Genomic DNA, 14,975 nt, shown 5'->3' on the forward strand with positions numbered 1-14,975 from the left:
GCATCACTCCCCACCCGCCCATGCCTGCCAAATCACAAGGAATCATCCACCAGCCCCAGGTGCTGAATTACTCAATTATTCTAGCAGCTTTAAAACACGTATGCCGCTAGAAAACCTCCCAAAAAGAAGAGAATCGTGTTATTTAGGCTACTAGGTCATTTCTTGAACCTCTCTTGAATCCTGGTTTGCCACATAATTGCTTTTCAATTGAACAGTAGCTCACTGGCACCCCACCCTTCCCAGCAAAAAGCAGTGGCAAACATATAATCACAAGACGATCGGCTGCTAAGTCTGCAGTTCCCCAGGCAGGCTGCCTCCCGATCCTGCTCGGCAGCCCCAGGCCCTGCCCTTCCCCGCCGCCGAGGTCTGCCGCAGCCCCCGAAGCAAGCACTGGACACGGCAGCGGGGCTCGGAAGAGCCGCCTCCGACTGTCCACCATCCCCTGCGCACACCAACCTGCCCGGGAGCAGCTAAAAAAGAAAAGGCATCTCCATCTAACTTCCCGATGCTAAAATTCCTGTGGGAATCATCTGTCTGCACTTAGATCCGGGAGCCCCTCTTCAACGCCTCGCCCACAGCCCACCCACCCCCTGCACGCCGGCCGCCTGAGATGCTTTCTCCGAGAACAAACCAAAGAGAATGTTTTGGGGGAAAAGAAAAGCGCGTCACGAAACAAGCCTTCAGACTCCACTTGAGCTCCGAGCCTCCTCGGGAGCCCTCTGTTTCTGGCTCTGAGGAAGCAGAGCACGAAGATGCGATGGGGGAAGAACAAAGCAAACACTTGCCAGCCCGACTCCAACCCGAACCCACTGTAAGGCCCGCACGGGAGAGAGCGAGGGTTTCATTCAGGAAAGCAACCTGAGCCTGGGCCCCAGGCGCCGCCTCCCGCCCGGGGGTGGCTTCCAGGGAGGGAGTCACAGTGACAGGCAGAGGGGCCTCTGGCCTCGCAAACGGTCCCCTGCCCGCACTAAGAATGCATGTCGGCCAAGTGACAGGGTGGGGCGGGGCGCTGCCCTGGGGACCCAGACAGCGTCTGCTAGTGGAGGGTTGCTGCGAGGCAGGACCGCCCCCCCCATCATCATCATCACCATCATCATCATCGCCCTTTCCCAAGTGTGGGGGGGTGCACACTCGTGCCTGGGTCTTCCTCTCCAGCCCTCCTCACCATTTCTCCACCTGTTCAGCTCCATCTCCAGATGCTGGATAACGTTCTTCAAAGTCTTGTTCTTCTCCTTCTCTTTTTCGTATTTCTTCTTCCATTCTTCCGCTGTCAGCTCCAGGTTCACCGAGACGGTGTTCTTGATGGTCTTCGCCCTGGGGTTAAAAACATAAGGGAAAGACTCTAAGCAGAGCTATCGGCATTGGCTAAGTCATGTAATCCTTCCACACCCAGTGACTGGGACTTGGGGGGCCAGGAGGGGCCCGTGACTTTCACCTGCCACCCTCTTAGCTGTATTAATGGCGCCGCTTGCTCCTCGGGCTCCAAACCCTTTTCCTTTCTCCTTTACCTCCTGTCAGTCTCTAAATCCAAGGTCTGCTCATTCCAGTCGTCTCTCAGGGTCACCTCTTTCTCTGTTCCCTGTCTCCATGTTGATCTGTGTTCTCAGCCCTGACTTACTGTTAGAGCCTTTTTAAAATAGTCAATATTCTCCCTTGAACACCTTCATACCACTGCCAGATTCCTCTTCCTAAGCAGAGTTTCCTTTCCATTCAATTAACTTCTATGAAACATGGCATATACCAAGACAAATGGGACAAGGTCTCTGTCTCACAGAGCTTGTAGTTTCTCCTCCCAATAACACACAGACTGAAATATACCATCGACTGTTCCTCTTACTCTACCTGGAGTCACCCCTGATGGCTGAACACATGTCTACATGTGCCTCCCAGGCCAGGCGGGCACTCAGCTGAGTAAGGCTGGCCAGGTGACGCCCTGGCTCCCTGCTGGCTACATGCCCCCATCACAACCAATTTTTGCTATGGAGGGATAGAGGGCCACTGTTCTCAGGTCATCCCACTTTTCAAGAAAAGTCAGAAATCGAGATTTGTATTTGTGTCTCTCAGTTTATAACAATTTTTCAAAATAATGTGTGAGACAAACAAACATGTGTAAAAGCCATCAATTTGCCAGGTCCGGTATAGAGAAGGAGTGACCTCCTTGGGCATATGGCTGGGGTGGGGGGTGGAGATGATGCCAAAGTGGATGTTTAGACAGTAACTCAAGGGAGCAACAGGCGAGAGCAAAGGCCCTGGCAGCTCCAGCTTACACTAAAAACGAAAAACATGACCACTAGCTACGTGCAGAAATGAACACATAAGCAGATATGTCTAACAAAAAGTAAATTGACCGCAGCAGAATTCCACTTATTGTTCACTTTTTAAGAAGGTAAAAGCTTCATTTAAAAGTGTGTGATATCCTGTTTTATTTGCTATCGACTTTTTCATTTTAAACTCCCACTGGCTCTTGTACTGTCATATTTGCTAGCACTCGCTGATGTGTGATTCAGGTTAATTACTGTTGTCATCAAATGACACTTTGGACAGGATTTCTACTTCAGTGAGAGTAATTCAGCAGTCCTCACCAGCGCTGGCGATGTCATTCCAAAAATTAATTCCTAAAACAGACAACTAAATAACCCGACTGTCAAAAGAGGAGTTTAAGCAATTTCAATGGAAGACTCCACTTAAGAATTAGTATAATTCTCCTTCCTTCACTGTAGCTTGAGGCTACGGTCTCCGGTGGTGATTCAATTGATTTTTTCAAACAGCAGCAGTTTTATTACTACTCTCAATTCTACGCCCGGTTGGCACTCAGCTGGCCCTCTAACATCCCCAGGTGGTATCGTGGACGTTCCTCGGACACAAGCACAAACACCTCAACCATTATCGACTTAGTGAGTCAGACAGTGAAAAATAACCTGTGGCTGAAAATGCTTGTGGACATTTAAGGGTACACTCTGAGGCTTTTACTAATCTTACTTTTTAAATCACAAAGAGTCTCTTGGCGGTTTCTAATGATACTAGAAATAGAGAAGGAGAGCCTCTCTGCCACACTCAGGCAGGCTTAGCCGGAAGCGCATTTCTGTGAGCAGACACAGCAGGGTTATCACTGGGGCACTGGTCTTCATTTTCAACGTTCTTTTAAGCTGTCCAGGAAATTATTTTTCTTTCACTTCTGTAGGAATCAGGGTCCTGGCAAGAATCAGATGGCCCACTCCAAATGCATCACTTGAGAGGAGTTTAGCAAAGGTATGGGAGAGTGTTGGGAAATAACGAGAGACGATGCATACCCCACATTAGTGATGGGGGAGCCATTATCACCCTTAGGCTGAAGGAGGCCCAGAGGGAGGGAGCTAAGAGAAGCAGGCTGCCCATTGGGACCAGTAACAGCCTTTAGTCTAGGGATGCAGCCAACCCAAAGTGACCCTGCAGGGAAAGAGTCAAGAAATTAATACCCTGACCTCACTCTCTTCTCCCCTTCTGATCGCCTGCTCATGTTCCTTCCCCACTAGTCAAAGAGAACTGGAAGCCAGAGGCAAGGGAGCCCAATGTATTTGTCCAAACTGGTCATTGTCTCTGGCCCAGAGCAGAGCAGAGATGGTATAAAAACCATGCAGAGGAGCAGAGGGAAGATATACAACCCAACTCTTATCTGGAACTCAGAGCGATGGTGGGAAACCATGTCTCATGCCATTGCCCTAGATTTCATCCATACCTCTCCAGCCTCTAAAGGTAGAACATGAAGAAATCAGACAACATTGAGAGGGAAAGATGTTAATTCTCCTAAATTGTTCTACAGATTTAAAGTGGTCTCAAGTAAAATCCCGAGAGGTTTGAATGTGCATATAGAAATTGATAAGCTGATTCTAAAATTTATGAGAAATGAAAAAAGTCAATATAAAGAGCAAAGTTAGAAAATGGAATATCAACACTTATTATAAACTTACAGTAATAAAAACTGATCCCAGAAACTTTGAAATCGAAACAGAATGGATTATCCATAGACACACTGGGCTATATAGTCATTGATTTACGACAAGGGTGCTCATGCAGTACAGTAGGAAAGAATGGCCCTTTCAATATATGGTATTGGGTGGAGTGAGGACCTTTACCCACTCGCCCACCATCATATAAACATTCTATTCCAGATGGATCACACATACATGTCAAAGGTAAAACAATAAAGTCTCTAGAAGAAAACAGGAAAATGTCTTCTTCAAGACCTTTACTAAGCAAAAATTTCTTAAATAGGACATGAAAGAAAAGATAAATCTGACTTCATTAAAATTTAAAAACCTCTCTTCATTAAAAGTCAACCGTAAAAAAGTTAAAGCATACGCTGCAAACTGGGAGAAGTTATACACAATAGATAAAAGGACTTAGCCAGAATAACCCCTATAAATCAATAAGAAAAAAGCAGACAAGCAGTGAAAAACTGGGCAAAGATTTGAACAGGCACTTCACAAAAAAAGTGTCATAAACACTCAAAAAAGGAGGTGCTTAACATCATTAGCCATCAGGGACATGCAAAATAAAACAACAATAAGATGCCTTTACACGCTCAATAGAATGGCTAAAACTTTTAAAACCGAAAACACCAAGTGCTGGTGAGGATGTGCAGTCACTGTACCACTCAGCTGTTACTGGAGGGAGTGTAAATTGTTCCAATCTTTTGAAAAACTCCTTGATAGTATCTGCTAAAGCTGAGTATCTCATATCTTCTGAACTAGCTATTCTACTCGTAGGTATATAACCAACAGAAATGACATTTGTTCACCTAAAGATACGACAACCACTGTCATAGTAACTTCACTTATAATGGCCTCAAATGAAAATAAATCAAACTCTGTCAACAGTAGGATGGATACATATGTGCTTGCTATTCATACAACAGGACACTATAACTATAAAAAAAAACAAAAAACTATCATACCTAACAAGGTAGGGAATGTAAAAAATACAATGGTGCGTAAAAGCCAGATACAAAACAGAATTGAATGATTTTATTCATATAAAGTTCAAACAGTAATTTATGTTGAAAGACGTCAGTGTGACACTTACCCTTGAGAGTTGGGTATTGACTGGGAGGGTGCGAGAGAGAGGTTTCTAAGATGTTCATGTGTAGGTAGACTTGTAAAAATTTATTAAGTTGCACACAAGTTTATGCCTTTTACTATATGTATGTTATATCCAATAAAAAATAAGTTAAAAGATAAACTGATGAAAGAAATCCAATCAGATACAAGAATTTCTAGATCGAGGAATAAATTAGTGTCACTAAGAGAGATACTGAATTTCTGTGTCTGGAGTTATTTTTTAAAATAGAACAAATATTCTCTCATCTAGGATCTTGAAACAACCTTGCAAAGTGAAATAGTATCTTTGTCCCTTTATTCCTGTAAGGGATAAAGTAAGAGACCTAGAGTAAAAGGATGCCGAACATCTTCAATGTTATCTTTTGCTATTAACCAACAACTTTAGGAAAATTTACAGACTAAGGAGCCTAATGATTTGGTTTTGTCTAAATTCGTCCTGTGTGAAGGTTGCTGTCAGTGTGGGTTAGGTAGTAACCTGCTGTTTTCTGGCTTTGTCCACTTTATTGCATGTCCAAGTGTCCTCCAGCTTTCATACTCTTTGCTTGTTTGTTTTGGAATTTGCCACATTCTTGCTACCTGTGATCACCCTAAACAGCATTATCCTAGACTCTGTTCAAACACAGTGAATCCACCTAGATCTGGGGCACTCACTACTGCACGTGGACACAATCCCAGGACTTGTGAGCATACACACATGCACACACACTGCTCAGGCTTGAATCCAAAAGACTTTCAGGCTAACAAAGAAACATAAAATTGACAGGATAGCAGAAATTAAGAAATGCTCTTTATAATTTTGTCTGGCTGAAGCTAGATAGCAGTAATGATACCGCCTCGCCCTGCAGTTCTGGGGCACTATCTCCTTGATACAGGAAGACAAGCCAATAATCCACAGGAGCCTTACTCCGCCGTGAACTTACTGCTCACTCATCACCTTTGTGAGGCAATGGGCCAGTCTCACTGCGATAACATTTGATTAATCCAATGTGACCCAGTCATTCACAGAGGAGCACAAAAGTATCTTAGGTATTCACTTCCAAAAACCCTCAGGTTTTTCCACCAGAGGCTCCGAGATGCAGAAATAAATGCCTGTTCCACAGTTAGAACCATAGCAGACACTGAGTAAAATCCTAACCAAAGGCTACTCAGGGAAAGAACCTTAATCAATCTTAGGTTTATAACCTAACAGCAAGACCCACTTAGTACAAATGAGCCAAGTCCTGGAGGTGTAATTATTAGAGATCTGTTCTGTAGTTTTCTTTGTTTCAGCTTGCTTCAGAAACACCACTTAAATAATATATAATCTAGGTTTGCCCCAAATATCTTCTCCCAATAGGGAGCGAACTAGGAACCCGTTTTTAAGACCTCAAAGCTAATGAATGTTAACCACCTTTGGAGAAGGCAGACCAAGCACAGCAGACAGGGCAGAGGTCACAGCACCTCTTCCACCTGGATCCCCATACAGAGACAGGCCACTGAAGATCAGAGGGAGGGAGACTCTTGTTTTTGTTTTATATTCCACATACGAGTGAAATCATATGATTTTTGTCATTTTCCATCTCATTTATTTCACTTAGCAGAATGTCATCAAGGTCCATCCATGTAGTCGCAAATGGCAGGATTTCTAATGTGCTTTTACTTAAAGTCAACCGATCGTAGATGTTAACCACATCTACAAAATACCTTCATAGCAACACCCAGATTAGTGTTTGATTAATTAACTGGGTACTACAGCCTAGCCAAGCTGACACATAAAACTGTCACACTTTTTCATTTGCTCTGATTCTCAGATAAAAGGCCTAACCTTCTTCTGGAAACATGACTGCAGCAAGACACCTTTCCATTTACTGGTAAGGCCATTTCCCTGCTTGTGAGTGAGGGACGTAGGGGAGAAGAAATTAAAAGCTTTAAATATTATCTTTCGAAAAGCTCTAGTCTCCCAAGAAACATTAAGAAATGAACAAGCTGTAGAAGGGTTAAACTGTCACATTTATTTTTATAGAGAAGTTATTGAGAATAATCTTTCTAAAAAATATATTAAAATATACATGCGCTTTAGATATATTGATATAGCTTGAGAAACTTTATTAAAGTCAGTCAAGTGCCTGAGTTTTTAATACTGGATTTGAGTATTTAAATACTGTGCATCAACTCTGTTACATACAAGAACACTGTAGGAGTGGATTACCTGTTCTAGCACCTTTGAGCATTTCCTTTATGGACAGTATGTAAGTTATTTATACACAATGAAATATATTTTATTTCATTATGTGAAATAAAAGAATTGTGTGAAATCATGTAGTTGCAAATAAAAAAGAAAAGACCAACCTGGATGAAAATTTGGTCTCTGCTTAAACTTCTGTCATCCACAGTATCTCTCCCTCCAAGAGCAGAAATTAACCCTAATGGTGTTTCAACAACAGGGTCCCCAACAGGGGGTAATATGAGTCTTTCTTCATTGTATGTCAAAAGTGTTTTCAAGTGTCTCCATTGGCCAAAGTGCTCGCTGCAGCCCTGCAGGGAACTTGGTATCATGCTCTGGAGACATGAATTTTGCACGTACCCCACCCGGGCCTTTGTCTGCCTGATCCAGCTGCCACTAAACTAAGCATGCAATTTTTAAAAAATGTGCACATCAGGAAAAGAAGAAAGAATATTTCCCTAAATTATCAATTCTTCTTTCACATTCCACATACAAATAAAGTCTTTAAATTATTCATGCTGGATCAATCAAAAAACTCTTAGTGCCAAAGATGTGCTAATTCTCTAACGTGATTGGTCTGCCCCCCCATGGGGGGCTCCCTTTTCCTTCATTACCACCCAAAATCAAGGTACATTAAATAGGCTTCCCAGATAATTGGGTGATTTCAGCTCATACTTCTAAAACTTATAAATATCCTTTTCAAATAGTGCTATAAAACTACTTTGAAAGAGTAATTAAAGACTAAAAAATAAAATGCTGGGAGCCAGAAGAATACAAGATCAATGAGAGTGCTCTAATTTGGGTACCCTGCCCCTCAGAGAAGGAAGCATTCAGCTTTCCCACAGAGCCCAGCTTTTTGACTCTCTGCTGTCTGGAAATTCATGTGTTGCCACCTCGACTTAATTCAAAGCTCTCTGAGAACACAGAGAATGGCTTCTACTGCTTAACTAGCACAATGCTGGGCATTCCAGGGACCGAAGGGGACAGGCCTGACCAAATAGCAGAGCCAGACTTCCTGACTAACACCAAGAAAAAGACACAGTGAATTTTTCCCTTTAAATTCCAGGACCTAATCTAGAATCTTGGAGAGTGCTGACTTGGTAGGCGCCCTCGGGCCTCTGTAGACTCCACCATGTTTCCACTGCTTCAAAGGATACACTATTGTTTTATTCAGAGCATCAATACACTATAGCCTAGCAACAAACGCGGACTTTCTTCCTGTCCTTGAAAGACCACGTAGGAATAACTAAGGCACCTCGCTCTGCCCTAAGGTCTGGCCGTCCCTGCATCAAGAATATAATGAACACTCGTTACACTGAATGTGAGATGTGCCCGGCAGTCTTTTCTGAGTTCAAAGTGCTTAATCTTATTAGCTATCAGATGCCATGTCTAATCCGATGTTCAGACTCGTGTCTGCTGTATAATTGGGTTCAATGCGTATATTTAACAATAAAGCAGGTGGTGGCCCACAGAGAAGTTAGATGTCCTTGAAGAAGCCATTAAGCAACTCGGAGATAGAAGGCAGGGAACAAAAACTCATACACTTCTAATTATAGGCTGGAAAACAAACTGGCTATAAACCCAAACAAACTTCTGGACACAATGGTGTCACAGTTCAGCAAGTGCCCTAATGTTCTACAGAATCCGACACAATACGCACTGGATTCGTCTGTTCATTCGACAAGCCCTTATTTACTAGCCACCTAGTGTGTACCATTGTGCTGGGCGCTTGTTGGGACAATGGATGTAAATGATAAACCTAGTCCCTGCCCTCATGGAGCCCAATATCCAGATGACTCTGACAGAAGGCTACAGACAACCTATTTCATTTGAAAATATAATTAGCATACTTTTTATTTTCTGGAATCCCAAATTATCAGCAGTATTTACTTAATCATTCATTCCAGAAACTTAATTCTAATTCTATGCATTCAGTCCTGTCCGTTATATTACAGGCCTACCCGTCACATTACCGTGACTTTCCCAAGCCTCGGTGCATCACTGTTGAAGACTGTTGAAGATGGAAGGAAAGGGGAACTTGCGATCACTGAATGCTGATTATATGACAGCCCTGTGCCAAGTAAAAACTGAAGCAACTCATTAGTTCTCTCACCAATTCTCAGAAGTAGACATTTTTATATTTCTTCCTACAGGTGAGGAGACTGAGCTGACAGAGAAGTAAGAGAGAGAATGGGTCGGTAGCAGAACTTAGCTTCAAACTGGAGTCACTTATCCCGGACGCCTATGCTCATCAAAGTTTCTGATCAGCACCCTGGATGTAAAAGGCTGTGGGTCATATTATATGGTCTCCACCTTATGACATCCAACATGTTTAGTCATTTACCAGCTGTCTCTGGAGCCTAAGTCTCAATTTCATCCTACCTGATAGAATGTCTAGGAGGATTCTGACATACCTGGCACATGAGGGCCTAAAAAAAGTGCTGGTGATAACAATGATAATGGCTGTCTCACTAAGATCAGAAGACAGAAAATAGCCATTTGGACTTGTACCTAAAACTCTTCCTATAGACAGCTGCAAATGTCCACTAATGGCAGCAGCCTTGAGAGAGACAGCCAATGCCTCAGGATGACTCTGACTTGCAAAGGTTCACATGATTTTTGCTTTGCAGGTAAAAATTTTTTAAAGAGATGTTTCCTTTATAAATGCATTTGGTGCTGGTTGCTCAAACATGTCTTCAGAGGAAACTATTAAAGTTTAAGTTTAAGAAACCAGGGGAGCAGGGCAGGAAGGATGATTGGCATAGAATTATTCTGTTTCCCATAGGCAGACACTGGTTTATAAGCATCCTGTGACCCTCGAGAAAAGAAGGTGTTATCCTTCTGAAATCCATTGAGCTAAGCATTTGGCTAATCAATGAAGTGATTTGAGAGGAAGTAAAGGACCCAAATCCAGTTTAAGATATATTAGTTCTCCAACATTTCAGTGTAATTATTATTTATTTAGACATCTTACAGGTGCCATAACTGTGTAATTCTATGTTCTGTTGAGGGCTCAGGAAATGACTGGGCTTTAATGCAATTTAACCAAGCAGCAAAAATTTCCCATATAGAATGCTCACCCTGTCTGTCCTTTCTATAGGCATCGTAAGCTATTTCTCAAGTATGACCAAACAACATACTCCCAGGAGACAGGCAGAGGGAGCACTCTGTGCATCCATCTAAAAATGAGGCAACTAATGCCCACAGGGAACCGGTCACTAGTCTAAAGATTCCACAAGTGTTCAGAATTAGAGGCAACAATGGCAGCAGAATCCATATCTCCCAGCCTGAGGTCTGGGCTCAGCCCACTGAGCACTAAAGGTGCTAGATCACCCAAATCCACAGCACCCAAGCACTCTATGAACTAGCACCTGAGCTCGCCATGCTAAGAGGATGGGGCTAAACACCTAGAGCTGAGGGACCATGACTGTAAGTTAGGCCTTGGGCAACGGAGAGGGGTGGGCAAGAAAGGAAAGGATGGTATGAACTAACCCAAACACGTGAACGCTGTTTTAGGGTTGCTGAGGTGTCCCTGCTGCCCACCTATTAACACTGCCCAGATATCTAGGATCTCATTTGGACATTTTGAAGGTGAGAAGATGGCTATTGTCTTCCCCTTTCCTCAACATATATTTTGAACCTCCTACCGCAAGGTTAGCATGGTGATTCCTTTCCCCTATTTTAATGTTTATGCAACTACTCTACATTCATCTAAGCTTCTGGTTGTTCTATCAGCTCCTCTGCAATGAATCTCAAATACTGGAGTTAAAGGTAGTGACTAATCTTGAGTTGGATACCCCTGAATTCCTGTGAACCTGAGAGGCAGACTTTTTTTTTATTAATGATTTGAAAGAGGGAGGTGGGCAGGGAGAGAACAAGAGAAACATCGATTTGTTGTTCCATTTATTTATGCATTCATTGATTGTTTCTTGTATGTGCCCTGATCGGGGATTGAACCCGCAACCTTGGCGTATCAGGACGAAGCTCTGCCCAACTGAGCTATTCCACCAGGGCCTGAGAGTCAGATTTAATTTCATGAAGAACAAAAGTAAAACTCCACTGAATTACAGATAATCACATCTATAGTAAGGAGTGTTTTTTTAAACATCATACCTTTGATTGGCATATTCCTGCCCCTTATTTTAAAACATGATTATTTCTTTGGCTTCAATAAATGATGCCTCAAGTTTACAGATCACCTGTTAGATGCAATTTAGTAACAAGCTACTTGTCCCCTTCACTCTATTTCCTCTCTGGATCTAGCCCCTTGCCACCTCCAACCCAGCTCAGAGGGTGGGTAACGAGAGACCACACCCACCTTTGTCCAAACATCAGCGTGGATTTGGTCTCAGCTTCATTGAAGACAGAAGGAGAACAGCAAATAACAATAGTAGTTCTACAGTTCCCACCCAGAGAGTCCTGAAGAATCCGAGTCATCTTGCTGTCCCGATATGGCACATGGGTTTTCTATTTAGGAAAAGAAAAGGTATTGGCCGTGACAGCCCGTTCAAAGGAAAAACAGAGGCAAGCAAGTTAGTGATGAGGACCCTGGGCTTAGAAACACATGTGAAATAAGGTGTTGCCTGGTCTTTGGATCTTGCCAAAGTTTAGCATGCCCACCCTGGGACCTGGGTCACAGGAAATTAGTATCACCATTCACACATTTTAATGGACTGGATCTCCCAGAAAGCAAGATGTCCACAACCAAGATTCCCTCTGTCTCTTTCCAAACAAAAACAAGCAAATCTCTGGAGTGTGTGGCAAAGAGCGCGGGCACCCAAAAAGGCGACTTCCCATAATATCATTTAATAGATGGGGGCAGGATCACTTACTGTCCCTTCTGCCAAGGCGGAGATTACGTTTCCAAGAGCAGACAAAGACTTATTGATATTTTTAGCTTCATCGAGAACAGCTCCCTCGGCACCAGTTTTGCTGACCTGTGAAAGAGAGAGGCGTGAGCTGCACAGGACAGCAAATGCACAGTAGAAAATTCTAATTCACAAGAGGGCAAAGGGGCGGTGGGGAGAGCGAATCCTCCTGGAATGCAAGGAAAAATAAAAGTAAGAATCACTGATAAAAACTTCCCTTGTGCCTGAGGCTGGGGATCTGCTCTCACTTGTTATTTTCCTCTTGATTAGCTTTAGGGGAATGGCTGGAAAGCCTCCAGTGGTGGAGCTGCAGATGCTTCCCTGGGGACATCCATCCAGGAAAAGCAGGCTCTAAAGTGCTGTCGCTGTGGAAAGGCCGGGCCTGGGACACTGGACCGCAGTCTCCACTCTGGAGGCAACCCAGGGGGAGCTTGCAGAGAAAATGCTGGGCCACAATGAATGGACATATTGGGAAAGTGTAAACTATGAGCTCCAACTTCAGGCAAAGGACAAGGGGTGGTGGGGATGGCTGTCCAGACTTTGTTCCTTCCCAACTGACCCATAGCAAGGAAAAAAGAAACAATTACCCAAAAGAAAAAATACCGCCCTGGTCGGCGTGGCTCAGTTGGTTGGAGCACCATCCTGTACATCAAAAGGTGGCAGGTTCAATTCCTGGTCAGGGCACATACCCAGGTTTGGTCCCAGGTCCGGGTGCACATGAGAGGCATCCAATTGATGTTTCTCTCTCACACTGATGTCTGTCTGTCTGTCTGTCTCTCTCTCTCTCTCTCTCCCCCTTCCTCTCTCTAAAAGTCAATAAATTTTTTTAAAAGGGAGAAACACTATTTTTTTCATTAACACTTAACTCTATTAAAATTAATAATTTAGATAAAGAACTAGAAAAGAGTTTAAAATCAACTTCTGAAAAATCACATTTACATAAAGGAATTACAGCAAGCCAGCAGAAGTCCCAAGCAGGTGCAGTGTGTATAATTGCACTTGGATGAAATAGACTGTTCAGGGGAGCGCCATACTGAGGCCATGCAAGGCCAGGAAGAGGGGACAAACGCAGAGGACAAACCCCAGGCAGTGTTCACCCCAGATTCCAGACTCTCCAGTGGCCGTAAATAGTGAGCATTCTCGAAACACTCCACTACAGCTCTTTACAAAAATGGCTGCTGTGTCTTCAAAGCTTTTAGTTTGGGTATGAAAAGTCAGGAAAATGTATGTTACACCGAGAATTTGTCTTTTTTCCTCTGCAGCCAGAGGGAGCACGCACAGTTCCTCCTTCCTCTGCTGTGCAATTGCTGGTAATTTCATATTTATAGTATTTGCTGCCGGGAGAGAGCAGTTTACAGATGCTACAAAAAAGGGGAACTCAACATGATTCATAGCTCTGCTGACTGGACGGACGGTGCAGGGTCAGCAGCTGCTGTCTAAAGAAAGAAAAGTGGGGAAATAATGTTTAACTGGACAAAGACGGGTTTCAATTATGTATAAAGGAGACACTCCTAACAGCAGAGATGGACGCATGTCCCAGGGAAGATTTTTTTCAAATAGGATAGATTGTCACCTCTCTAGGAACTGTGTGTGTGGTAGCCCTACTTACAGATAGAGAACTAGTGCAGCGGATGGGCCATGAATAATAGCAGTCTATGCACATGGCCTTGCTTAAGACGTTTTCATATTGGAGCATCTTAGCTCCATGAAATATGCAAGACAGGGGCAATCCCCTTCCTTTTAGAGACAAGGAAAATTTAAGTTCCAGAGATGTCAAATCGCCAGCCTAAGGGGAGAACACCATTTAGAGAAATTGGGGGCTAAAGCCCAGAGTTCTGTTCTCCTAGATCACACTGACACATTCATGTAGACGCATCTGGGGCAAAGGAAAACAGATGTGAGCAAGAGAAACGGTGTGGGACAACTTTCAAATGCTCATAAATGTCATGAGCAAGCACCACCAACCCTGTGCAGAGGACAGGCTGCCACTCAGAACTGCCAGCATTTAGCATTTTCCAGCTGCATTTAGGCCCTAAATGCTCATCCTGTGCTATAAAGGGAAAGAAGGCAATGTGTGTGTGTGTGGGGGGGGGGACTGGGTTCCTTGTCGGGACCCATACAGTTGGTGTGGCGGCAAAGTGGATCCTGCCTGCCAGTGGTTAGTCTGGAACTAAGCAGTGCTGCTCCGTATTCCCATTCTCGTGGGTGTCTGTCTAAATGGACAAACCCATGCCAGTAAAATTTTAGATTTCCAACCAGGAATATCCAGATGTTTTCCTGCTCATGGCTTTACACATGTGCACAGAAGAACAATCCAAGTAGCTATCGCTTACAGGGACATTAGTGGCCATACTGTGGTGTTTGGCAACTCCGTAATGGGGTGCAGTTAAATGGGGACCAAACGCACAGCTCAGGAGACTGACTGAGCTCCAGGACTAGCCCTGATGGGGACAGGCAGTGTGATGGACAGGCCAGATGGTGCTGTGCACATGGGACTTGCTCTGTGATGTTGCCCAAGGAGGGCACAGTCCTCTGGCCAGGGTGCAGCAGCAGGCGCTTCCGGTGGTGTCATGAAAGTGAGGCTGGAGGGGCAGGTGGGAGGTTCTGGGAAACCTATGTGATCTCTAGAGTACGACCTCAGCCTGTGCTTGGGAGAGCTTGGACAGGTATGGCCTCAGCCGGTACCTGGGAAAGCAGGGACAGAATACAGATGCCCGATGAGAGCCGTGACAAAAGCAGAGAAGGGCTGGGGCTCGCGGCTAAAGCACTGGCTGCAGGCCTCATAGCCTGAAGGGAAGCAGTGAGGCT

At 44.0% G+C, this 14,975-nt stretch overlaps 1 protein-coding gene across 1 annotated transcript in view; it reads right to left on the bottom strand.

The window, feature by feature from the left end:
* The window catches only part of KIF5C (kinesin family member 5C), a 146,803-nt gene that overhangs the window by 58,878 nt on the left and 72,950 nt on the right, over nucleotides 1-14,975 (bottom strand). Inside the window, exons 9-11 of the mRNA XM_081143369.1 lie at nucleotides 12,132-12,236; nucleotides 11,618-11,766; nucleotides 1,166-1,314 (exon numbers count right to left, since the gene is read on the bottom strand). Coding sequence (XP_080999495.1) covers nucleotides 1,166-1,314; nucleotides 11,618-11,766; nucleotides 12,132-12,236 — 403 coding nt within the window. The remainder of the gene's footprint in view (nucleotides 1-1,165; nucleotides 1,315-11,617; nucleotides 11,767-12,131; nucleotides 12,237-14,975) is intronic.

This window comes from Miniopterus schreibersii (assembly GCF_964146895.1).
Source record: "Miniopterus schreibersii genome assembly, chromosome: 7".
Lineage (NCBI taxonomy): Eukaryota > Metazoa > Chordata > Mammalia > Chiroptera > Miniopteridae > Miniopterus > Miniopterus schreibersii.